The sequence below is a fragment of the Callithrix jacchus genome, chromosome 17 (genome assembly GCF_049354715.1).
Source record: "Callithrix jacchus isolate 240 chromosome 17, calJac240_pri, whole genome shotgun sequence".
NCBI lineage: Eukaryota > Metazoa > Chordata > Mammalia > Primates > Cebidae > Callithrix > Callithrix jacchus.
Genome location: NC_133518.1, coordinates 43376703 through 43404132, shown reverse-complemented (window position 1 = coordinate 43404132; position 27430 = coordinate 43376703). Strand labels below are relative to the sequence as shown.

The window sequence follows — 27430 nt, the reverse complement described above, 5'->3', positions numbered from 1 at the left end:
CAGTCTCTGAAGAAAATGAAGCGGAAAGAAAGGCATTTGAAAAAATAATGGCTAAAAAATTTTCCAATGTGATAAAAACTGTAAACCAACAGATCCAAATGCTAAATGAAACCCAAGTACAAAAGCATAAGGAAAACTACAAGGCACATCATAATTTCCTTGATTAAAACCACTAATTAAGAAAAAAATGTTAAAAGTAGCGTAGGGGGAGGAGGCACCTATTACAGAAAACCAAAGATGAGAATGACCACAGATTGTTTGTCAGAAACAATGAAGCAACATCTTTGAAGTGCTGAAAGGAGAAAAAGATCCATCAGCCCAAAATTCTTTACTAAGGGAAAATATCACAAAAAATTAAGACAAAGTAAGACTTTTCCATACATGCAAAGGCTGAAAGAATGTATCATAATCAGATTTGCGCAATAAGAAATGCTAAAAGGAAATCCTCTAGGCAGAAGGCAAATTATACCACATGGCAATGCAAATCTATACAATGGAATGAAAAGTATTTGAAATGGCAACTATGTGGGTAAGCATAACCACTTTAACATTATTTAGATCTCTTTAAAGATAACCATTTGGGGCAAAAATACCAATATAGTAAAGGGTGTATAACACATGTTGGAATAAAATGAATGACAACCATACATAAAAGTCAAGGGCAAAAATGGACATAAAACTTTTGTAAAGTTCTTATGCTATACAGAAATGGTATATTACTTGAAGGTAGACTATATGACAAGTTAATATGTATCCTATTAATATATAAACTGTAAAGCAACCACCAAAATAGCAGAGTAACTTATAGCCATGAACCAACAAAGAAAATAAAATGGATTTATAAAAAATAATCAAAAAGGGGGGAAAAGCAGCAAAGAACAAATGGAGAAAATACAAAACCAATAGCAGGATGTTAGGCTTAAACCCAACCATATTAATAATCACATTAAATCTAATAGTCTAAATATCCCAATCAAAAGGCAGGTTACCCAATGAGATAACAAAAGTGAATTACAACTATAAGCTGACTATAAGAAAACCTTTTTTAAATACAAGGACTCATATATGTTAAAAGCAAAAAGATGGGAAAAGATATATCATGTTAATGCTAATTTTTAAGAGTCCATAGTTACATTAACAAACAGGGTAGATTTCAGAGTGGTATTAGCAGGCTTAAACAGGGTCATTTCCTAAAGGGAAAAAATACAAAAAGTGTATGCACCTAAAACAAAGCTTCAAAATACCTGAAAAGAAAACAGATAGAGCTACAAGGAGTAGCAGACAATCAATCCATAAGTACAGTCATAGATTTCAATGTCATTCTCTCAGTAATGGACAGAGCAGGTAGACAAAAAATCACTAAGGATACAGAAGACTTGAATAACACAATCAACTTGATTTCCAATGCATTCCACCCACCAATGGCAGAATACACATTCATTCCAAGTACACCTGAAACATTTATAAAGATCGTGTATTTTGAGTCCAAAATACATTTAAATAAATTTAAATCTATTCAAATCATACAGAGGGCTCTCTGATAATAACAGAAACAAAATAGCTATTAATACCAGAATGCTGTCTAAAAATCTCCAAATATCTGCAAAAAATAACACAATTCTAAGTAACTTATGAGTCAAAGAATAAATTTTTTAAATTGCAAAGTATTCTGAATTTGAAGAAACTACAAACACGATATAGCAAACTATGTGAGATGTATCTGAAATAGTACCTAGAAGGAAATGTATAGCCCTGAATGCCTATATTAGACAAGAAAAATGGTCTTAAATCAATGACTCACTTTTCATCTTAAGAAAATAGAAAAAGAAGAGCAGATGGATCCCATTGTAGGCAGAATAAAGGAAATGCTAAAGATCAGAGTGAAAAAACCATCAATAAAATAGAAACCAGAAAAACATAGAGAAAATAAGTACCAAAAGCTGTTTCTTTGAGAAGACAGATTAATCAGACTGAACAGATAAAAAAGAGTGAGAATGAGAGCTGGGAGTTCGTAGGGGAATGAAGAGAGAGACCCAGATTAACAGTATCAGGAATGAGAAACGTGACATCATTATAGATTCCACAGGTATTTAAAAGTTTATAAAGAAATAGTATGGACAACTTAATGTCAATATATTCTACAATTAGACGAAATGGACAGATTTCTTGAAAAGCATTAACTACTACAATTCACACACAAAAAAAGAGATAACTGCCGTGGCTCACACCTATAATCCCAGCACTTTGGGAAGCTGAGGTGGGTAGATCACGAGGTCAAGAGATCGAGACCATCCTGGTCAACATGGTGAAACCCCGTCTCTACTAAAAATACAAAAAATTAGCTGGGCATGGTGGCACATGCCTGTAGTCCCAGCTACTCGGGAGGCTGAGGCAGAAGAATTGCTTGAACCCAGGAGGCGGAGGTTTCGGTGAGCCGAGATCACACCATTGCACTCCAGCCTGGGTAACAAGAGCGAAACTCCGTCTCAAAAAAGAAAAAAAAGAAAAAGAAAGAAAAGAAAAGAAAAAAGAGATAACCAGAAGAGCTCTGTATCTATTAAAGAAGTTCAATTTTCACTTACAAACCTCCCCACAAAGAAAACTGTACCTCACTGCTAAGTTCTATGACACACTTAAGGAGTAAATAACTCCAATTCTATACAAATTATTCCAGAAAATAGAAGAAAAAAGAACACATCTTAACTACCTTAAGGTCAGCATTAATTTGATGCCACAGCCAGACAAAGATGTCACAAGAAAAGACAAATACAGACCGATATCCCTCATGAACATAGATGCAAATTGAACCCAATGATATATTGAAAGAACAAATAAATTATGACTAAGTGAGATTTAGCTCAAAAATACAAAGCTAGTTTCACATTCAAAATTCAATTAATGCAATTTTCTGTATGAACAGATGCAAATGGAAAGGAAGTTGGGAAACTCACAGATTGGACTGGGAAGGCTGGAAAACCAGATCCGGGGGAAAAAACCAACAGGAACAACAGCAAATTCTAGGCAGCAAAATCATGGAGGAAATCTTGCCTCCAACTCAATCTGGTGAGGACCACTACAGCCACTTCCAGTGAGCACCAAAGCTAACATTGCTCATGGGGTCTGCTGCCAACCCTGCCCCCAACAGAAGAAATTCTCCATTCTTGCTTATTTGAATGGTCCCAGCTTCAAACACCTAAGAGGGAGGTTTTGATTGGTCAAAGTGTCAGGAAGGCTGAAATAGGAAGCAACGAGGTCCAAAAGTGACAGATGCCAACAGAGGAAAGTACTTTTATTAGTACCATTTTACACACTGAAACTGAAATTTCCTAGACATTTAGTAACTTGTGTACGACCAGAACCCAAAGAACATTTGCCAAGCCGTCATATACGTAACCTCCTTGCATCTTTGCAATTTTATGTGGTAGATATTATTGCCCATTTCATATAAGAAAAAAATGAGGATTATAGAAATGAATTAAAAGCTAAAAATCCTGTGGTACATGTAACCCTGCCATGACCTGTCATGCCCACCCTGATGCTTCCTCCCGGGGTACCATGTCATTTTATACAGAACTCTCCGGGCCTCCATGCGTGCGTGTGTGTGTACGTCCTTAATGCCTTCTCCTACACAAAAATCGATGATCATTGGGTGAATCTGAGTATCCGTCACTGAGCCTTGCCTGTCTTCTTTCCTACTACAGACTAACTCAGGTCTTTTCCAGAGTCCTCCTGGGAGGCTGAGACCTTTGGGCCCCACTATGTCTAATTATCTAAGAAGAAAAGGGCAATGGGACAGGGAATGGAATGGCCTGGGATCTGAAGCCCTGTCAGTATGCAAATCATTCCAGGGAAATGGAGCTGGGATCCTTTGGTCGAACATTTTTGTCTCCTGTGGATGATGCAAATTACTTTTGGTACATACAACCCTCCCTGTTTTGGGGATAGATTGGAACAGTTTTTAGCCCTTCATTTGAATAGGCTGACCCAAGCTAGACAGTGATGAAGAGGACAACAAGACAAAATGATTCCACTCCTACCAACAGACCCAAGAAAACATTAGCACAGATGCACCACGGAACCTATTCGGAAATGCTCATAGTGGCACTGTTTATAGTAGCTCCAAACTAAACTCAATCCGAACATCTATAGAAGGAGAATGGAAAAATTGTGTCCGTTCGCCCAACGAACTATTACAGAGCCATGAAAATGAAGGAGCTACTGTTAAATGCATCAACAAAAATGACAATTCCTAGACAATGATATACAGTATAGTACCTTTTAATAAAGTTCAAAAAACAAGTAAAGCTAAATAAATTCATGTTACATGTATTTTGAAACCCAAGGAAATGATAAGCTATAAAAATCAGGATAGTGACCAGGTGTAGTGGCTGACACCTGTAATCCCAACACTTTGGGAGTCTGAGGCAGGTGGATCACTAGGTCAGGAGTTCAAGACCAGCCTGGCCAAGATGGTGAAATCCCATCTTTACCAAAAATACAAAAAATTAGCTGGGCGTGGTGGTGAGTGCCTATAATCTCACCTACTCAGAACGCTGAGGCAGAGAATTGCTTGAACCTGGGAGGTGGAGGTTGCAGTGAGCCAGATCACACCACTGCACTCCAGTCTGGACAATAGAGCAAGACTCCATCTAAAAAAAGCAATCAGGATAGTGTTTTTGTGTGAAGGGGAGGCAAAAAGATGGGCTAGGAAAGGAGCACATGGGAAGATAAAGGTGTTGGAAACATTCTAGGTCTTGGGTTCAATAGTGGGGCTTATGTGTGTTCATTGTGTTATGAATAGATACATAAATGAATAAGTGCCATACTTGGGCTAATGTTGACAATGTGTCATGATCAAGGGCTATCATTAATTCAATTCTAATCATTCAATACCTTAAATGTAAGACAGAAATAGAGAGACAGAGAAACCAATGGAGCCTGCCTGCCTGCCTTCCTTTTTTCCTGTTTCTTCCTTCCTTCCTTTTTTCCTCCATTTATTCCTTCCTGCCTGCCAGCTTTTGTCTTTCTTTTCTTCTCCTTTACCTTTAATTATTCATTCCACAAACACCACTGTCTGTCGACTATATACCATGCCCTAGACTGGGAACTAGGAACACTGGGATGAATCAGACACAGTCCTGACCTAAAGAGTCACCATGTGATGCAGGAGTCTGGCAATTCCCCAAAGGTTTTCAAGGTGCTATGGCAGATGTCAAGCAGCTAGGTGCGGTAGGGCTTATAGAAGGGGCCCTTAACCCAGCCTGGGCTATTTGGGAAGACTGGGGAGTTTCCTGCTTTGATAAACTAGCAAGAAGAAAATGTGGTTGGGGTGTAACAGCTATAAAAATGAAAAAGACAGCCTTGCCCTTGAAATGCTCATATCCTGGAGTGAGGGATAAGGAAAGAAGCCACAACAGTGGGACTTGGGGTTGTGAGAAAGGCAAGGACAGGCTTGAGATGGACATAGGAGGGCACCATGCTGTGTCTGCAGTGTTAGGAAGGCTTCCTGGAGGAGATGACAGGCATACAGGTAGAGAAATGAAGGATGAATTGGATTATCTGGAAAATTTGTACCAGGGAGAAAGGTAAGCATGTACAATGGCCTGTGGCAGGGAGAAAGAGCTTGGAGGAGCTCAGAGGGCCTCAGTGTGGCCTGGCCCAGAGTGCAGATGAGAAGAGGTGAAACTAGATGGGTAGGCAAGAGCCAGATTCCATGGAAAAGCATGACAATTATCCTGTGGGCCATGAGGTACCTCTGAAGGGAGTAGCAGGGGTGATTTTTCCTTTATGAAGACAGCCCATCAGTAGAGGAGAGGTGAGGAGGCTGCTTATAACTGCTAAGGAGGCCGGGCGCGGTGGCTCACGCCTGTAATCCCAGCACTTTGGGAGGCCAATGCAGGTGGATCACAAGGTTGAGAGATCAAGAGCATCTTGGTCAACATGGTGAAACCCTGTCTCTACTAAAAATACAAAAACAATTAGCCAGGCACAGTGGTGCGTGCCTGTAATCCCAGCTACTCAGGAGGCTGAGGCAGGAGAATTGCCTGAACCCAGGAGGCGGACATTGTGCTGATCGCACCATTGCACTCCAACCTGGGTAACAAGAGGGAAACTCCGTCTCAAAAAAAAAAATAATCATAATAACTGCTAAGGAAAGAGATGGTGATGCCTGAGTTGCAAAGAGGAACAGAATTTAAGAGCCAAGCACCGGATGGGCAACACCGCACTGCAGGCTGGACTCAATGAGGGTTGTTCCTGAGGGGTGGGCAGAGGACATTCAGACCTCACACACCACAGTTCTCTCCTGCCACAAACCTTTACAGAGCAAGCTTCAAGCTCCAAAATTTTTCAGAACTGAAAGTGTTTCCTCCAACTTCAGTAAAACCATGGTTAGTACTTGTGTAAGAAAAGAGGAGTTGAAGATTTTAATAGCTAAAAACTGGGAAGTAGACTGTATACCACGGCCTGTGGGAGCAAAGGCAGGAGGAGTGAGGTTCACCACTTTATCCAAGGGGTTCTGGGCCCCTGACTCCAGCAGCTCCCCACTGGAGCTTCTGCCCCAGGCATTACTTTGCCTTAGTCCAAGAATCCCACGAATGCTACAGATTTTGGTCTACTGCTGAGATTTTCCTAAATCTTTCAGGGAAAAGATTTATCGTGCACCTACTACACAACAAGCTACAACGCACAACTGCACTCTGGGGACATTCTTCTGTTCCCATTTACAAATGAGAAAGCTAGGACCCAAAGACTTGGAATTGAGATTTAAGCCCAGGGCTGTCTGACTATGCCCATGAGATACTGTACATTCTTTAGAGCAATACTGTCGCTAGTTTTCCAAGGGTGTATTTTTAGAATCACTCTTGGACAGTTAAGAACATCTTAGGGCTGGGCGCAGTGGCTCACGCCTGTAATCCCAGCACTTTGGGAGGCCAAGGTGGGTGGATCACCTGAGGTCAAGAGTTCAAGACCAGCCTGGCCAACATGGTGAAATCCCATCTTAAAAAAAAAAGAATGTCTTGTATTAGTTATCTACCACTGCATAACAAATTGCTTCAACATTTAGCAGATGAAAACAAAAAACATTATCTTATAGTTTCCATGACCACAGGTAGTTGGTTTCTCTGATTGAGTCAAGGCATCACACAAGGCTGTAGTCTCCTATGAAGGCTCAGTCCAGGGTCGGGGTGGGGGCAGAGATGTGCTTCCAAGTTTACTCATGGTTATTGGCAGGTCTCAGTCACTCACCATGTGGGCCTCTCTCCACAGTGCCACTGCAGGACATGGCAGCTGGCTTCTCCAGGGAGATGATCCAAAAGAGAACAAGAGTGCATGCTCAAAACAGAAGCCACAGTCTTCTTATAACCTAATCTTGGAAGGAACGTTCCATTACCTCTGCTCTATTTTGTTAGTGAGAAGCAAGTCAATAGATCCAGCCCACATTTAAGGGAAAGAGTTTACACAAGGGAGTACATACCAGGAGTCAGGGATCACTGGGGGCCATTTAGACTGATCTCAATCTAAAGAATTTTAGTAGCCAGGCTATCCTGGCTTCTCCCTAAAGGGCAAGTTGTTTCCCTTGTTAGCCAGAGGCTGGAGGATTTGGGGGTCTTCAGGGACACAAGGAGGCTCTGTTTTGGGCCACTCCTTTGTGCCTGGGGCATAATCTCATTTGGAAAGGCCAGTGTGGTGAACCTATCTGGAGCCCCCAAGGGAGAGGGGAGTTGTTTTCTCAAACTGTGGCCACTGCTCCCTCCCTCCCTTGTCCTTGAAGCTACTGTGATGCTTCCCAGCAAAGGGTGGGCGCAACAGGATCCTCACACACACACCCCCACCCTGTCAGCCAGATTGGTACAGAAACTATCAGCATGAACACCTTCTTTAAACTTGCTTTCGCTTCTGAGCTTCTTTCCATAAATTTTCTTTTCTTGCTCCCCAGCCACCTCCATAACCCCCACAGTAGCTCCAAGCAGAGGTCCTCCAAGCAGAGGTTCTCCAGGAGCTTGTCAATAGGAGGCAGGAAGGAAAGACACCAAGTGTGAATGTAGGTCAGCACTGCCACTTAGGGCAGTTCAAATCACATTCACTGTCCTCAGCCTCTATTCTGTGCTGGTGCAGGGCATCCAGAGATGTGTGAGATACCTGTACTTGCCCTCCAGGAAGCTCACAGTTTAAGGAGGGGCAGACATGCAAACAGATGATGATGAAATGTTAGAATAACAATAAATATGTGTCAAGACGCTGGCGATCTTGGTTCATAAAGCATCATCATCTTTTGCTTAGACTATTGCAGTAGCTGCCAAGCTGGTTTCCTCCATCCATCCATGCACTTGGCTGCTAAGAGATCTTTCTGGAATGCAAATCCCACAAGGTCAGTACCCTGGTTAAAGGCCTCCAAGCGATGGGGAAAGTCAAGCTCTTGATACAGTCCCACCCAAGATTCTAGACACTGTCTATCCCTCCAGCTCTGTCATACCCCCTCTGCTGATACCACAGGCTCTGTGCTGTTGATAGGTAGCACACCAAATGACCATACTGGACCCCTGCCTCCAGGAGCTAATTCATGTAGCCACATTTACTAGGAAACCTTCCCAGTTGCCCTTTCCAGTCTGACAAATTCGCCTCAGAACCTCTCTCAAAACGTTCCGCTCACAGAGTTGGATTGTCTTTGTTTTATGCGTCCTTGATGAAACGGACACTCTGCATGCAGACTCTTTGCCTGGTACCTGGCACAGAGAGGGATTGGGTCAGCAAATGACTGCCTAATGGACCTGAAGTCAATTCTGGGAGCACAGATGAGGGTCACCAAGCCAGGAACTGAACTTTCAATTTCCTAAGGAAGCGCAGCTACCAGAAGCACCCTCGCGGCTTCTGTTTTGGCCACGCCCTTTCCTCAGCGCTCAGCTCAGGCTCCCAATGAGGCGGCCCACCATCACCGCTGGTAGAGCAAAGAGACGGACTTCCTGAGCCTCGGGTGGGCGGGGAAAGCTCCTGGAGCAGGTGCAGTTTGAAATTGGACTTTAAGAGATAAGTTGGAGCCTGATCTCAAAAATAAAGTGTGGATATGTGTATGTCTGAGGAAGCGGGATATTAAACCACCCTCTTTTTCCCCGGCTGCTATTTCCCACGTGCGTTGAGTAAAGGCACCAAAGCTGCCTAGCAACTGGGTGTCTCCTCCCACTCAGGGGCCCCCACTCTGGCGCTCCAAGAGCGCTTGAATGAATCGGGAAGGACCCGTGCGCTTGAATGAGTGCGAGAGCTAGGGAGTGCGCGGGTGAGCCGGCGGGCGAGCGAATGGCGACCGCGCCGCCGCCTCGGCACCGGGGCGCGGGCGCGGGCTCCACTTCCCTCTCCCGCCAGCTGGTGGCCTCGAGAAGGTGGCGGCGCCGGCAGCGGCCCGAACTGGGACGGCCGGGGCGCGGGATGGTGGGGGAAGGGGCGTTCCCGGCGACCGCGCCTTCCGCGGCTATTGGATTAGTGGCCTTCAGGGATGAGCTCAGCCAGATCGGCTTTCAGCTGCAGCCTCCCGGCCGGCCGGGAAGGCGGGGAGCGAGCGACGGCGGAGGAGGAGGGGGAGGCGGCGGCTGCAGCATCCAGAGCTCGCCGTGGCTGCCGGCGCGCCCCGCGCACAAAGGCGCCCAGCCCCGGGGGAGGGCGATGAACACACCGCATCCCGGGCCGGGGCCCCAGCTTCTGCTACCGCTGCGTGCGCTCTGGGCGCTGGGGAAGACGCCCCCGCGCTGAGGGCGGGCTGCTGAGGCGCGGCCCGTGCGCCCTGAGCGCGAGACTAGCCGCCCTCCGGGTCAGGCGCCTCGCTTCCAAGCGGCTAGAGCGCGGGCCTCGGAGCGCCCCCAGGATCGGCTCAGTAAGGCGCTTCCCCACTCCAGGCCCGACCCCCGGCACAGGAGCCCCAACTTCGCCAAGAACGCTCCTAACTCCAGGCCATCCTGTAGCGCAGAGGGGGCGCTGCTGTCGGGCATCAGCCGTGAGGACGCGCCCCTGGCCGCGGGGAGAGAGCCGGCATTTGCGGGTCGCTCGGGCGCCCCTGAGTGGGCGGCGGCGGCAGCAGACACCTCTCCCGGTAGTCCAGGACCTGCCAGCGCTGGGGATTCTTCCCGAACAGGCGCTCGCCCTCTCTTTTATGGTGAGTACTCTCCAGCTCCTGGTGAGGGGCGCGCGGGGGCCGGGAGCCGAGATCCGGCTGCACAGACTTTGTGCTGGCCGGCACTCGACACAGCTGGCGCTCCTGGCGTCCCAGTCCTGGAGAATTCCTCTCTGCAGGTTGTGGCAGTTCGAGATGGTTGATTTTCGCGCAGCCCTGAGGCGTTTGGGGCCCGGCCGCTGGTACCATGGGTTCTAAGCCCTTTGCTTCTCTGCATAGTGGAATACTGCACAAAAAACGACCACCCGATTCACCCACCGGCTTGGGTTTGAATCCAGGATCCTTCACTCACTGGCTAGATGACCTTGGGCAAGGCGCCAAACCTCGGTTTCCTCATCCGTAGGATGGGAATGATAATTGTGCACATCTTATATGGGTATTGGGAAGATCTGTGGGATGGTGCTCGTAGGTAGACTTGTGCCGGGCACACAGGAAGCACTCAATCATACGTTAGCTAGTATTATTAGTAGCTTTGCGAGCCCAAGCTTGTTATCCAACTTTCCGGAGCTGCAGCAGTTCCCTCGGCCGTGTAATGGGGACAGTAATTCCTGGGGATCTGTTCGTCCGAGGTATTCGGAGAGGTGGAAGTAAAGCCCCGGTCACGCAATAGGCACTGGTGGCTCTTGTTATCGTTTATTCATGACGCTGGGGCAGTGAGGCTGGTCGCCTGGCTCGAGAGCGATTCGGGGACCAGTTCCTGGCCTTGCTTGGAGACAAACTTGTCTTTGCTCGGGAAGGAAGGAGGTTGGGAGCTCATGGAGCCCTGGGAGCGGGGCTCTGGGAAGAAGGGAGGGGGGCAGAGCCTTGAGCGCCGCAATTGAGTCCGCCCCGGTCGCTCTGTACGCACCAGAGGCTCCAAGCCAGGAGGGGACGCAGAGCCCCCGACCTCTGACTGCCGGGAGAACTGGGGGGGGGGGGGTGGCTACGCCCGCCGCCCCATGGCCAAGCGCAGCCTGCTGCCTACAGCAAGGAGAGGAGGGCATTTCTGTATCACTGTCACGAGGTGGAGAGCTCTCAGTTCTGGACTCAGGCGTGGGTTCGAATCTGTCTCCACCACCAGCTCGCGGTGTGACCTTGGGCAAGTTCTCTAGCCTCCCCCAACTTGGTGTCCTCTTCTGCGTCCTCTTTGAGGGGTTGGGGGATGAAGATAGGAGTTCCCTTGTCTCAGACTCAGAGCCCTCTATCCTCCCATCCACTTTCTGCCCCCTTACCTCCCACCCCTGCATTTGATGAGCTTAAGTTGGAAGACGTAAAATGTGTAAAAGCATGATATAAACATCCTTTACCCAAGGGCATATTCCTCTGAGACACATACCCTTTAATTTATTCCATTTTAAAGTGTTCTTTAAAAACGGTAATGAAAAGAATTTAAGCCACCTTTGGCAAATCACAAACAAAATTCAACTCAAATATCTCTCCAGTTTGCATTTCTCGTTTATTTTAAAGATACATTTAATGACATAAAAATAAAATCTGCAGGGAAAAGAATTCACCAGAAACAGTCAAAAGATATATGACAAACTGTCACATGTGACATATGCCACTCCTATCACAACAGGCTCATCTCTTTAAATATGTAAAAGATTCCTGAGGTCAACAAGCAAAAGATCAAATGGGCAAAGACTATAGGCAATTCACACATGCGAAATAAAATAGAAATGATACTAAAACATATGGCAAGGTGCCCTACCTCAATAAGAAAAATGCAAGTTAAAATTACAAGATTTTATTTTTAATGTATGAAATTAGCAAGTGGTCATAACCATTTATCAGAAGTTTCTTTTAAAAAAAAATAGATCACGCTGGGCACGGTGGCTCACGCCTGTAATCCCAGCACTTTGGGAGATCCAGACAGGTGGATCAGCTGAGGTCAGGAGTTTGAGACCAGCCTGACCAACTAACATGGAGAAACCCTGCCTCTACTAAAATACAAAATTAGTGGGGCGTGGTGGTGCATGCCTGTAATTCCAGCTCCTCAGGAGGCTGAGGCCAGAGAATCACTTGAGAGGCGAAAGAATTCCAGTAGGCAGAAGTTGCAGTGAGCGAGCCGAGCGAGATAGGGCCGTTGCACTCCAGCCTGGGCAATAAGAGTAAAAACTGTATCTAAAAAAAAAAAAAAAAAAAATGTAGATCACATTTCTCCCTAGCTCAGGACCTCCTTAAGGCTGCCACAGAGTAAAATCTAGATGTTCCCAGGGCTCTCCAGGTCTGATACTACCCTCCTCCACCTCTTCCTCACCATTTCCCTCTCTCACTCCCCACACCCCACCCCACCCCAGCCTTCTTGGTTTTGCTCCAGCATTCCAAAGGCTCATTCACTTGCTGTTCCCTCTGCCTAGAATACCTTTCCTCCTGATTTTTAATACAACTGGAACTTCCTCGTCATTTATGTAGACCTGTCCTTGGGAGGGCTTTATTGCTATCCCAGAAAGTGGCTAAGCCACAGTGGCCAGTGCAGAATTCCTTGCTCTTTTGGGGAAGGACCTAGTATAACTCACCATACAGGAACCACTTAATTTCCCTGAGCTGCCCCACCTGTTGTCACACAACCATGCTCTGGAAAGGTTTTTTTCTCTGTTGATGCAGGACTGAAGGGTCTCAGGCATGAAAAGCAGGAAGGTGGCAGGCCCTAGATCGAGGTCACCAGAAGTCTCTGCCTATATATATACTATATAAATACATAGTTTGTACTCTTGATTTATGTGATCATGACCATCTATGGCAAAAAAAGATCAACTATAAAAAAATGTAAAAACCAGCTGGGTGCAGTTGCTCACACCTGTAATCCCAGCACTTTGGGAAGCCAAGAGGGGTGGATCACAAGGTCAGGAGTTCTATACCAGCCTGGTCAACTTTGGTAGAGAAACCCTGTCTCTACCAAAGATACAAAGAATTAGCTGGGTGTAGGGGGACATGCCTGTAATCCCAGCTACTTGGGAGGCTGGGGCAGGAGAATTGCTTGAACCCGGGAGACAGAGGTTGCAGTGAGCCGAGATCACACCAGCCACTGCACTCCAACCTGGGTGACAGGGCAAGACTCTGTCTCAAAAAAAAAAAAAAAAAGAAATTAAAAACCAACAACTCATTTTTAATGAAACATGGTACCTACATAAGCCAACTAATTTATTTGCTGCTGGTCAGTTCAAGAAATAGGGATTTGTTTTGAGGCTACAGGAAAAACAGCTGTGGGTGGTGTGCCGTTTGGGAAAGAGAGTGGCATACCTCAAACAAGTTATCATGAACTTTGTGGAACTTTAGAAGAACTTTCCTAAGCCGTGTTGATTGCACATGATTTTTGCTTTACACATTGAGTTCAGAACTTACTCCACTTTAAATGTATACTTTAATTATGAAAAATGTTTGTTGTTAAAAACACAAACCATGCAGGAAGTGTAGAGTGGCTATTCCTTCTTCAGTCTGAAGCACTTCTTAAAGCAGCTAGAGGTGGCAGGTACAAGGCTGTGTATGAGTATTGGAGATAAAGGCTGGCTGGGCGCTGGTGCCACCAAGAAATGCAGTTGCGGTGCGGGAGACGTTGGGAGGAATTAACAGCTGAGATGAAGACACAATGGGATGGAGGGAAGAGGGTGCAGTGGGATGTAGGGAAGAGGATGCCGTGGGGCAGAGGGAAGAGGATGCAGTGGGCTGGAGGGCTGCCATGGAGGGGTGCCCAGCTCTGCTTCTGCTAGAAGGGACGGGGGAGTGAGAGAACGTCAGCCAGGTCAGAGAAGATGGGAAGGCTCCCCCAACACCGAGGTGTCAATAGGATGTGCTGATGGAGAGAGTCTGGCATGACTGGTCTGAGGTGGCCGTGATGAGAGACAGTGTGGGAGAAGTCAGAGCAGTCTAGGGGGCCCTTAGGTGCCAAGCAAAGAGGTGCAGCTTCTCTCTGGAGAAGCTGCTTGGAGGGTTGAATGAAGAGATTAGTGGGCATCTTGGTCAAATTTACCCCTTGGCATCATGGAGATTGGGTTGTCGGGCAAACAATGGAGTCAGGGAAGCACGCTAAGAGACCAGTGCAGTAATCCAAGCAAGGTCTGAACTAGGGGAAAGCTGACGGTGTTGAATGGTGGGGACTGAGAGACCGGATCCATGACAGGAACAGTGACATGCAGAGGAACCTGCTATGTGGGAGAGGGAAGGGGGTAGGCTCAGCCCACCTGCAGATTCCGAGGTGCCCACGGACTACAGATGTCCCACAGGACTGAGAGCGTGGGTGTGTCCATGGTGGGAGGCTTATGATAGAAAGAGATCAGCTGGCCTTACAAGGTCATTTGAAAGGACACCTCTGGCAGGGCTGGCCAGAGGCTTCTGATAGGTGGGTCTCATGCTGAGGAGAGAAAGCAGCATTGAAGATGCGGCCTGAGAGTGTCTGCAGGGGGCAGGTCATAAGAGAAGATGCATGGAGAGAGAGTGAGGAGCAGAAACTGAAGCTGAAGCCATGGACTTTGGGGTGTCCCATTGATGGGGTAGGCAGGAAGACCCGGGAGCCCAGGAGGAGGCAGGAAAGCTTCTGTGGTGAGCACTGCACTTCAATGTGCTGGTATGTGTGGAGGGAGAGGCCGGAGCAGTGCCAAAGTCATCCACCTGGTCTTTCACGTGAAATGTCACTTATGGTGGACTGGAGCTCTGCTTTCTCCAGAAGCGAGTGGGCCTTGGCCCTGTTTGCTGGCCGCAGAGACATTCCACCTGTTATCTACATTCAGGAGATATCCACCTGTTATCTGCATTCAGGAGATATCCACCTGTTATCTACATTCAGGAGATATCCACCTGTTACCTACATTCAGGAGATATCCACCTGTTATCTGCATTCTATGAAATATGGAGGTTGTACAGATTCCTGGGGCTGGAGCAGCTCCCTCCCCCATCCTGCTCCCTTTCTCCTCTCTTTCTTTCTCCTTTCCTCCTTAGTATCTCAAAAATGCCCCAGAGATACTGTAGGCTTAACAGAGGGTTATTCAGAAATCCCAGCAGGTCCCTATTATGATGTAGCTCAAGCCAGAGGCATGAATAGTTCTGCTTTTCTTTTAGGCATTCTGTTTCCAGACAACCAGTTCTACCAAGTAGGGAAGGTTCATCTTGGGAGGTAAATGAGGGGTTGGACATGAACCTTATCATGTTTTTATCATCATTTTCCTCAGAGGGCCTCATGAAGTGGCATCTTCCCATCTTCTCCCTTCATGCTTTGCCCCAGCCCAGACAAGCTGGGCCTCAGGGAGGCCAGCTATCTGGCGAACAACCTCCACATGTGCCTGGGGCAGGCCTCTGGGCACAGGGGCAGTTGCGGTGACCAGGCTGGCCAGGACTGCACATGGCCTCACTGGCTCAGAGGTGTGTCTCTTTCAAATGACCTTGCAGAGCTTGCTGCCCTGGTCACAGCCTAGCAAACCTCCTTCATCCCATCCGCTGCTCTCCTTGCTGACTGACAGCTGAGCTTTCACCCTCAGGGCCTCTAGCTCAGTCACCCGTGGGAGGATTCCCATGGAAACCCCAGGAGGAGGAGAGGCTCGGGGAAGCCTCATTGATTCTCACTCCAGGAAGACAGGCGTGAGACGATTTCACCTGGAACTGGACAGATGGCTCTCTTTATGAGCTCTTGGGGAAGAAAGGGCTTGCCCAGCCAGTTGTAGCATGAGATCCATGTGTGTATAGCAGGGAAAAGCTAATGAATGCCTATGAACAAACCTTGGGGGTTCTTTAGTTCATTTACTGTTGGTGGGTTCATTCTGAATGAGCATCTTTAATAAAACAGCCTCCCCACTTAATATTTGCACAGGAAAAATCTTAAAAACATTCCAGTCAAACTAAAGTCAGACACCTATCATTGGTACCTTTGAACAGAGTCAAAAATTGAAGAATAAAGGCATGAAATGAGCAGTCTGAGCTCACAGTGCTCTGCATTCCCAGTTCATTCTTAGGTGGTGGTTCTTTCTAAGGCAGTGCATTGCTTTTCTTCATTTGTTCATGCTTGTGCATTCCATACAGACGTTCATCCACCACTTTGTCTAAACCAGGCCCACGTGAAGACCTGGGGACTCTGATGAAGGAGACCTGTCTCCTGCTCCTGAGTTGCCCCAGTCGATGGGAGGGAGGCAGCCACGGAGACACCATGTCCCCTTGTGTTAAGTGCTGTGGTGGGCCCCAGTACAAGGGCTCTGAGGGCACAGGGGGCTGGGAGCTCCCCAGAGGCAGTAATATCCAAGCTGAATGGAGTTCCATAGCTGAGGAGAGGAGGTGCCGAGGGAGGGAAGGGAAGATGGCAGCAGCGTGTCAGGGAACTGCAGGGAGATTGAAGGGATGGAATCAAGAAGTTCCCTGAGGAGGATGGGCTGGGGAAGCATCATGGAACATTCTGGGAGGGTTAGGGTTAGAAGTGAACTTTATCCTGAAAGCCTCGGAGAACTGTGGAGGATTTTGAGCAGAAGCATGTGATTAGATCAACTTCGCAGTTTTACTCATGCTGTAGTATATATTTGAAAGTGATATGCAATAGACTAAAGGAATTCCAGTGGTATCTAACTGGATTTCTTTTTACAGTCTTTGTCATTATTCAGATCTGTCGTGGAGTCTGACCTCCTTGGTGGAAGCTCTCTCCCTAAGGGAAAGTGGTTGAGTCTCATGCTTTCCAGCAGCCTGAGATCCCCAGGGAAGGCGTCATTACTGCTGGCTAGATGAAAGAAGGAGACTTGCCCCTACCTCTGGCTCCAGCAAGTCCGAAGCTAGGGGCCACACAGAGAGAAGGGCGATTCTCCCAGTCCCTCCCAATCCCCACAGCAGTCATGTCCTCTTGCAGACCCACAGCCAGACAGGCCTCTTTGGCTGTGATTTTGGGTGCCGGGCCTCTGAAGACTGTGCATCATATTTTTCAAACGAATGAGGCTTCTTAAACAGTGTGGCATTGCCACTTCACGTCTCCTCATTTCCCTGTCCGGTAAGAACATCCGCTAGGGTCCTGGGAAGGGCAATTAGCAAATGAGAGTTTTTTGTTTTCTTGCTCAGCCACGATTGAAGCCCTGGAGCAGATCCTTCCGGATAATGTTATTAGCATCCTCATCCAAGCATGGCGTAGGAAATTAGGTTTGGGGGAAAAGTGACGGAGGCACCCTTTGGCATTCTTAAGGATGCTGACTGCTTACAGGGTTGAGAGATGATATTATTTCTATCAGGAAGGTGGCTTCTGTTGTACGTTCCATGTGCCTGGTCCAGTGCGGTGTGCTGTGGTGGAGATGAGGAGAGGAGATGTGTGCTAAGTGCCCACTCCCTCTGGCTGGAGGGAGAAGGCAGGGATGAGCCTGACTTGGCCACGGCTGTGTCCTTCGCTCTCAGCTGCACAGTGCCTGGCAAGTGGCACTAAGCATTTTTTGAACTAATAAATGAGGGTTGGAAGCAGGGAAGGAGGCAAAGCAGTAGCTAGTAAAGGAGCAGACTGGATGCAGCCAAGAGTCAGCTGTTCAGGAGTGAGTGTCCGCCATTACTGGGCTCCATGTCCCCATCTCCTGCCTTTAGCTCTGGCCCTTTGTCTGCTTTGTCCTCTGAAACAGAGCAGAGCATGAGCCGTCCCTGAAGCCCAGCACATCCTCTCCACAGTCCATATGTGTGCTCTGCCCCATGTTCAAAGTACTGGGCTTGTGTCTGCACATGGAGGGAGTGGGGCAGTGGCTGGGGACACAGACGTGCCAGTGAAAGCTTCCTGCCATCAGAGGAATGCCCTCAAAGTAGAAAAAAGCAGATCAGTAAGGCCTGAAAGGTCTCCCCACTGGCTGGCTCAAGGGTGGACAGAGGTACAGGGCAGGACCCTGGAGGCCCATGGATCAGGGCAGCCTTCTTGGAGGAGGTGGAGCTCACCTTCATGGACTAATTATCTCTCAAAGGCTCCACCTCCAACTACTGTCAGACTGGGGATTAGGGCTTTGTATTAGGCTATTTTTGCATTGCTATAAAGAAAAACCAAAGACTGGGTAATTTGTAATGAAAAGAGATTTAGTTGGCTCATGGATCTACTTTACAGGCAGCATGATGCTGGTGTCTGCTTGGCTTCTAGGGAGGCTTCAGGAAGCTTACAATCATGGCAGAAGGTAAAGGGAGAGAAGGCATGTCACATGGTGAAAACCAGAGCCAGAAATGGGGGTGGGGAGGTGCCATACACTTTTAAATGAGCAGACCTCTCTCCAAAACTCAGTCACTATCCCTAAGACAGCACCAAGCCATGACGGATTCACCCCTATGACCCAGATAGCTCCCACCAGGCCCCACCTCCAGCACTGGGGATTACAGCTCAACACGAGATTTGGGCAGGGACAAATATCCAACCTATATCAGGCTTCAACATGTGAATTTGGGGAGGACACGATCAGTTCATACTAAGACCCATTCATATGATGAAACGGCAGTATTGGAGGACATCCACAATTTAAAAGAGCACTCACCACTTGCTCAAAGCCCTGTGATGTGCCAGACTTTACAGGTGTCTGCTCTGATACTTGCAAAGGCAGGCAAGGTTAACGTATAGTTAGCAGCACTTCCAACTAGTCTCAGAGAGATTAAGTCCTGGCCTAGGGCCCACAGACAGGTGGGGATTCACATCCAGGTCTCCTGTCCTTCATTAGATTGACCAGCTGCTAGTTTTCCTTAATGGCTTGCCATTCATGGACATGAGCACTCTGCTGTGTGCCCTGTACTGGGGGAGCAGCAAAGGGCTATCTATTTACATGCCCACCTTGTCGCACCACAGTGTGAGCACCCTTCAGGATCTCTGCCTGCCACTAGTAGGGACAGAGGCTGTTAGACTATGATTGCAAAGGGGAGCACTGTGCCTTCAGTGACCCAGTATGGGCCAAGCCAAGTACTCGTAAGAGGTCTCCCCAGGGCTGCTGCTTGGCTGTTGCTTTCAAACACGTTTAAGTATCTTTCAACAACAGCAGCTCCAAAGTTGGCATGGCTGTGGGCAAGGATAAAGCAATTTTCCTTAGAAATTTTCTGTGTGGGCCACACAGAGCTGGTTATAGTCACTGCCCTGGAGAGGGCATTATTCTAAACAACATGGAGGAAGAGGTAAGAGCACAGGCTTGTCATATGGTGACTCTGAGGGTGATCCCAGGCCTGCCACTTCCTGGCTGTGTGACCCTATGTTATGCAAGTTATACAACCTCTCTGAGCCTGTTCCCTCTTTTGAATAAAGGGGCATATGACATCAGCCTCATCGTGCCTGTGAGGCAGTGGGCATGCTTCCTGGCACAAAGTACTAATGGTTGAAGTTAGTGATAGAAAAAGAAGAGGGGGCTTTGAGTTCAGGCTACCCAGGATAGGACCCCTCTGCCATCTTTTAGCTGTGTGACCTTGATTGGGCTGCTTCCCTCAGAGCCCCAGTTTCCTGCTCTGTTAGAATGGAAGCATAAGACGTCTTCAAATGAATTATGAAAGTGGCAGATTCCTACGTCCACTCGCCTCCCATTCAGGTACCTCTGGGCAGCCTGTACAAACTTACAGAGGCAGCACTGGATGCTTATTTGTTCCATTGATGGAATCCCTAGTACACACCCTACACCTTTCACATGTTGTTTTGCTTATTTCTTATAACTTGGTTGAGGCCCAAGATTTGGATAAAGGTCAGTATGAAGCTCTACAGTGAGCAGAGAATAGCATGTTTTTTTCTAAAACTTTACTGGGGTATCTAGTTTTCTTATAGACACAACTGGTCTTCAGATCCATTTGGGCCCTTTGCGTTGAATCGCATCCCCTCTTTTTCCTCTTTTTTCCACCTCTCCCTCCATAGTACTGGCAGCATACCACACATTGTTCTGCACCTGGTTTGTTCAACTTCCTCTGTCTGTTGGATCTTCCATATCAGTGCATTCTTTTCTTCAGCTGCATAGTATTCCATTATAGGCATTTACCATTATTTAGCCTGTCTTCTGTTTGGGTTTTCCCCATACTCTGCTATTACTAGCAATACTCTGCTATTACTCTGCTCTTGTAATAGCAGGTTTGTAATACTCTGCTATTACAAACCGTGCTGCATATGTATGCATGTGCTGTGTATGTAGGTACTTCTGTGCATTTGAGAACACAGCTGAATAAATGCTGGAAGTAGAATTGCTAGGTTAAAGCGTCTGTGCATTTGCAATTCTGATAGATGGTGTTATTTTGCCATTCGCTGAGGCTAACCCAGTTTCTGTCCACTTTAGTATGAGTTTGTCTTTTGTTCCTCACATTCTCCAAGCATGCGTTATCCAACTTTTTGACCTTTGATAACCTGATAACAAAAATGGCAGTTCACTGGAGTTCTAACTCATTTCTTTTTCAGTATACATTGAGCATCTTTTCAAGGAACCATTTGTTTTTGTGTGAACTGTTGCTATCTTTTCACATTTTGTACTTGTATTCATTTGTAGGGAATTTATATTTGTTAGGAACTTGTGTTGCAAACTTTTTACTGCGTTAAAACAACAAACAAGTCTAACTTCTTTTATGGGTGCTTTTAGCTACGCCGTTTTGTTATTTCCCGTTTTCATTTCTTATTTTACATATTCCTGTCTTCTCCCCCATTAAATAATCAAATGGTTTATATTTTTTTATGTATTTCAAAAAATATACTGAAGTCATGCATTTAAAATATATTTAGTAATACGTGAAAATGCTAATTACATAATTTTTAGGTGAAATAATCTAAATAAAGGCCCATGTTACCAATTTTTAAAAAGAAAATTTACTGATAATTTACAGACAAAAAAGTAAAAGAATAAGGTGAAATTCCTCCAAATGCTGACAATGTTTCTTTCTGGTTAATGAGATAAGAGGAAGAGGCAAATTCCAGTTTTTGTCCTTCTTTTTTTGTATTCCCTAACATTGAGAAATTTCTTTACACTTCTCTAATTAATAGGCTTTATTTCTTCAGAATAGTTTTAGATTTAAAGAAAAACTAAACAGTTAGTACAGAGAGGTCTCATATGCTCATTCCATTTACCAACCTAGTTTCCCCAATGATTAGCATCTTACATTAGTATTGTACATTTAGCACAACTAATGAACCAGTATTGATACATTATTATCCACTTATTTTAATAATTAATATTAATAATTAAACTATTAATATAAACATATTATCTCAGATTTCCTTTTATTCTCAGATTTCAGTTTTTACCTAATATCCTTTTTTCTTTCTGTCTTTCTCTTTCTTTCCTTCTTTCTTTCTTTCATTTTTTCTTTCTCTGTCACCCATGCTGGCGTTCAGTGGTGCTGTCTTGGCTCACTCCCAAGTAGTTGGGACTACAAGCATGTGCCACCACACCAGCTAATTTTTTTTGTGTGGTAGTTTTAGTAGAGACAGCATTTTACCATGTTGGCCAGGCTGGTCTTGAACTCTTGACCTCAGATGATCCACCTGCCTTGGCCTCCCAAAGTACTGGGATTACAGGTGTGAGCCACCAAGCCTGGCCCCTAATATCCTTTTTTCTGTTCCAGATCCCATCCAGGATACCACATTATGTGGAATTGTTAGGTCTCCTTAGGCCCTCATCACTATGATGGTTTGTCAAACTTTGGTTCTGATGACCTTGCCGGTATATAAACAGTCAGGTATTTTGTGGGATGACCTCCAAATGGATTTTGTCCTTTGTTTTTCTCATGATTAAAGTGAGGTTATGGGTTTGGGGGAAGATGCCCATAGAGGTAAAGTGTCATTTTGTTATATCATATTAAGGGTACATATTATCAACATGATAGGTTAATATAATAGCAATATAATAATATGATGTAATATGCCATTACATGATTAGCTTTAATAATTTATATGCTTTATTGGTTTTTGTTTTGTTTTTGTGGTAATTTTTCCCAAAGAACCAGCTCTTGAGTTTTTGCTTAGTTCTATTATTTTTCTATTTGATTATGCGCCATTCATTTTTAAAAGTTTAATAGCATAAATAAACCAGCCATGATTTTCTCTGAGAACTGCTGTAGAGGCATCCCGCAAGTTTTAGTGTATGGAATGCTTTTTGTTATTGTTGTATTCCAGATATTCTGCAATTTCTGTATGGATTTTTTTTTTTTTTTTTGCTCTGAGTCGGAGTCAAGTTGTTTAAAGAGTTTTTTTCAATGTCCAAGTGATAGGATTTTGTGATCTATAATTTTGTGATTAATTTCTAGTTTTCCTTCTGTGTTATCAGATTCTGTATTATTTTTGCTTTTTTTGAAGTTTTATTTGTGACCTAATATAGGGGAAAAATTTTTGACAGTTCCATGAACACTTGAAAAGAACATGCATTCTTTGTTTTCAAGGTATAGACTTTGATGAATACATTAATTAGATCTGTCTTATTAATTATGTAATTTGATTTTTCTATGTCTTTACTTAATTTTGGCCCATCATGAGCTAGAATAGGGAAATTAAAAGTACATGCCTCTGATGTGTATCTGTCTAAGGTCCCTCCTTATATTTCCTCTAGCTTTTGCTCTGAATTTTGGTGCTCTTTGGTGTGTTGAGTCTTTAATTGTGGATCTTATTATTATTATTATTTAATTTGAGACAGAGTCCCACCACACCCATCTAAGTTTTGTATTTTTAGTAGAGATGGGGTTTCACCCTGCTGGCCAGGCTGGTCTTGAACTCTTGACCTCAGGCAATCCACCCTCCTTGGCCTCCCAAAGTGCTGGGATTACAGGCGTGAGCCACTGTTCCTGGCTGGATCTTACTCTTTATTATTATAAAGTATGCTTGTCTAACTTAAAACCTTTTGTCCTGAAATCAAGTTTACTTGCCTAATACTAAGATTACAGTGCCTGCCTAGTTTGAGTTCACACTTCCCTAGTATGTGTTGCCCTTCATTTTCAAAATTGTGAAATCACTTTGCTTTGAGGGATGTCTTTTTTTTTTTTGCCCGCGTTGTTCCTTCATAGAATGCTTTTATTATGGCCATTTAATGATAAGGTTAATATTTTGGTCTTTGTTTACTATCATATTTCATATTTTTATGCCTTTTTGCCTCTCTTACTTTCAAACAAAATCTTTCAGTCTATGGTCTGTTTTATTTTGTGTTGTGTTCAGGTTCGTATTTGCAAGATGTGTATTTTATTTTTAGTTATGGAGGTTACCTTTATAACTAGGCAAAATGGATTTAATCTTTTGTTGAGACCATGCTAGTTGTCTCCCTTCTGAAATAATCACAAAATTAGTTTACAAATTTGGTTACAATTTTTATGTTTTTGTGACAGCTTTTTTCAGGTGAGTTTGCTTGGTTTGCCGTGTTTTGTCCTGTTCTTTTATTCTTTTATTTCTTCTATAGCATCGTTGACTATATACTGTGCTGGTTTCTCTTTGAAAGATGTAAAACTTCTTGGATCAGCATTTTGCAGGAGATGCATGTAGAGGAGGTACCAGGAAGAGGGCAGGATTGCTCCCTGGTTCCCAAGAAATTTTTTCACAGGGTTGTGGTAGTGATTTCCTTTAGCCTTTGTTTCTACTTAGTCAGCAGCGTTCTGCAGCTGGTGGGCTTCTCCCAATTCAGAGCCCTCCTCTCACTCTGCCTCACTAACACACTGCTTCCTGTCAAGATGGCGGGTCTGTGTTTCCTCTGTTGCCCTGTCCTCTCCTTCCTCCGAAGTGTGGGAGGCAGTTCCCACTTCCAGACCACATGCCCTGTTCCCATTGTTTCTGATAAGGGATCATTAGTTCTTTTCCTTTGGGAATGCCAGCTCCTGGCTGGCTCTGCCAGCTTTGTCTGAGATTTGCCCCCACAGGTGTCTTCTCTAGATATTTTCTGACAGTATTTTTGATCTTCACTGCTTTTGGCAGCCCTTGCCCATTTTTGGCAGCCTTTCCTTATAAGCTATGGTTCAGGTTACAAATGTGTTCTAGTTTTGCTGAAGAAGGAGTTTGCATTTCTTTTTTTCTCCTTGATTTTGGGTGATTTCGGATATGAAAAGGAGTAACATTAGTCTGCTATCTTAAAACTGTCTAGTGTTGCAAATTGTTATGTGTTCCGGTACTCCTTAAGATTGAACATTAGCCAGAGCTCTCGGAATAGGATTGACATCTGCTGAAGCTGGAATCTGACAATAAAAGGAAAGAATATGAGAGTTAAGAATAAAATGGAATGGTGAAAAAGAAACCAACAGGATATTTGTCTGTGCTGAGTGGCAGCAGAGTTCTTTCCTTCCCTACCTGGACTTTGACTGGGGGTGTGCCACTGTCTGGGTGGGAGGTTGAGGCTGGGGAGTGCAGGGCCTGAAAAACACCCATCCATCTCCTCCTCTGACTCAGGAGAAGTTGTTCTGGGCCCAGTAGCTCTCAGGCCAGGTTGGGGAGGGCACATGCCTCTGCTCTGGACAGGGCTTGGCTCTCCATCTCTCCCCATATGCAGGGCCCATCCAAGTAGTCCAAGCTCCTTGGGTTCTGGCTGGTCTCCTAGTGATGTTAGCAAATTCCTTCTCCATGAAAACCAGGATCCTGCCTCAGGGAAGGCAGTCTGGGATCAGTGCTATTAATGGTGTTTACATGCCGGAAGAAAGAGCTCACCCATCCAAAGGGAGGGGATCCACATGGGATGGCCAGAGTTCAGAGTCAGAGAGGAAAACCTGCCGGCAGAGTTCCAGAACCCTTTATATTATGGTCTCTCAAGTTTCCCCATCACCAGAGGGAAGTGTTTTATCCTCACTTTACCGGTGAGGAATCGGGAGTATCCAAGAAGCTAGGAGGCTTTCCTGTGGACATACAGTAAGAGATGGAGAGAGGGATTTGGATGCAGCTCTGTTTGGGTCCAGAGCCTGGACACTGGCTCCCTTATCCTTCCTCCTCACCTCCATTTACCTCCACTTAACTTTCCCATGGAGCCCTCACCCACTCTTCCCACACTGCCTGATGTCCATATCCCTGGTGACCCCACTGCACCATTGTTCTGTGTCTTGCCTCTCAAGCCTGGCTACATTTTAGGAAATGATTTAGGATCCCTAGGACTCCAGGGTTGGGAAGTCCAGTTAGGTCACACCCTATAGCCCTGTGTCTTGAGCAGCTGTGTCCCCCACAGCCTTGGCACAGGGCTTGTCCCCTCGGATCAGATGCACCTGGGTTCTCATCCGGTCTCTCATCTTGAGCAATTCACAACTGCTCTGGGCTCACTCCTTATTTCTAAAATCAGACTCCTGGGCCAGGTGCAGTGGCTCATACCTGTAATCCCAGCACATTGGGAGGCTGAGGTGGGTGGATCACGAGGTCAGAAGTTCAAGACCAGCCTGGCCAACCCCATCTCTACTAAAAATAGAAAAAATTAGCTGGATGTGGTGGCACGTGTCTGTAATCCCAGCTACTCTGGAGGCTGAGGCAGGAGAATCACTTGAACCCGGGAGACAGAGGTTGCAGTGAGCCAAGATTGTGCCACTGCACTCCAGCCTGGGCAACAGGGTGAGACAACGTCTTAAAATAAATCAAATCAGATCAAACTCCCTATGATTGTTCTAGGTGCAGAACACAGACCCTGATGACAGATGACCTTGGTTGAATCTTGGCTCAGTTAGTTATTTGCTGTGGGACTTTGGCCAATCACTTATCCTTTCTCTGCACTTCAGCATTCTCATCTGTAACATGTGAATAGGGAGGTGTTAAGGATTAAACGAACTAATAAACATAAACCATTTAGAACACTGTCTGGCATAAGGCAACTGCTAGATTTGTGCCAGATAGGAGTGCGCGAATTATTACTATTATTGTGCACGCAAAGGGCTCAGCCAAGGCATGGGCATAAATGAAGGGACTGGCAGCCTGGCTGTTGACGCTGCTGCTATAATCTGTGCCCTTTGCTTCCTTCCAGGAGCTTGGGCCCCTGCCGCAGCCCGGTAGAGGCTGTAGAGGTCTACCGTCCCGAAGCCTGGTTCTCAGCCCCGTGGCCCATTCCTGGCTACGGGGAGTGGAGGCTCCCACAAGGTAGCGGTGGCCTGCAGCAGCCCCCTCCCCGCAGTGAAGCATGGGCCAGAAGCTCTCCGGGAGCCTCAAGTCGGTGGAGGTGCGAGAGCCGGCGCTGCGGACCGCCAAACGGGAGCTGCGGAGTGCAGAGCCCGGACGGCCGGCGCGGCTGGACCAGCTGTTGGACATGCCGGCGGCGGGGCTGTCTGTGCAGCTGCGGCACGCGTGGAACCCCGAGGACCGCTCGCTGAATGTTTTCGTCAAGGACGACGACCGGCTCACCTTCCACCGGCACCCGGTGGCCCAGAGCACCGACGGCATCCGCGGCAAGGTGGGCCATGCCCGCGGCCTGCACGCCTGGCAGATCAGCTGGCCGGCCCGGCAGCGCGGCACCCACGCTGTGGTTGGCGTGGCCACGGCCCGGGCTCCCCTGCACTCCGTGGGCTACACGGCGCTGGTGGGCAGTGACGCCGAGTCATGGGGCTGGGACCTGGGCCGTAGCCGCCTCTACCACGATGGCAAGAACCGGCCTGGCGTGGCCTACCCGGCCTTCCTGGGGCCGGACGAGGCATTCGCCCTGCCCGACTCGCTGCTTGTGGTGCTGGACATGGATGAGGGCACTCTCAGCTTCATCGTGGACGGCCAGTACCTGGGCGTGGCCTTCCGAGGCCTCAAGGGCAAGAAGCTGTACCCGGTGGTGAGTGCCGTGTGGGGCCACTGCGAAGTCACCATGCGCTACATCAATGGCCTTGACCGTAAGTGTGCTTACCGGGCTGGGGGCAGGGCTTTCAGAGGCTGCCAGGCCCAGGGAAGCAGGGCAGGCCACGCCCCCATGGAAAGCTGGGAGGATCCTGCACTGTGGACGAATCGTCATTACCTGGGTTTTATCCTTACTCTCTCCTTTGCGGGCTTGGTGATTTGGGGCTGTGCCTTAGTTCTTCCATCAGCAAAGCATCACGATGACAGTAATCTAGCTCACAGTTGTGAGAGTCAAATAAGATAATATGTGTGACGTGCTCAAAACAGTGACTGGCACCCAGTAGAGGCTTTGAGTGTTGATGCCAGTTACCAATTATCAATCTTTCAGTCTGTACAAAGGTTGTAGCAAATAACCCAAGCTAGTCACAGTGGGAGGATAGTGACAAGTACCCAGTCCCTGCATTTGAATGCCATGTACTCAAGTTATCGATAAGTAATAAGTAGCGATAACATCCTTTGCTGGCCACCTACTGTATTCAAGAGGCTCAACACCCCAATTCCAGCTCTTACAGGCCATCTGTTAAAGGGGGCAGCTGCCTCTCATTTCCAGCCCACTGTCATCTCATGGGAATGAACACCCTGGGTTGTGGAATCTTGTGACTTTTTCCAAGAGAGTC

General features: G+C 46.5%; 1 protein-coding gene across 2 annotated transcripts in view; it reads left to right on the top strand.

Annotated features, from left to right (window-relative positions):
- Positions 1-9536: 9536 nt before the first annotated feature.
- Positions 9537-27430, top strand: part of SPSB4 (splA/ryanodine receptor domain and SOCS box containing 4) — an 82903-nt gene continuing 65009 nt past the window's right edge. For both annotated transcript variants that reach the window (XM_002759538.7, XM_078354986.1), the window contains exons 1-2: positions 9537-10144; positions 25963-26809. In XM_002759538.7, the coding sequence (XP_002759584.1) occupies positions 26116-26809 (694 nt within the window). In that variant the 5' untranslated portion in view covers positions 9537-10144; positions 25963-26115. The remainder of the gene's footprint in view (positions 10145-25962; positions 26810-27430) is intronic.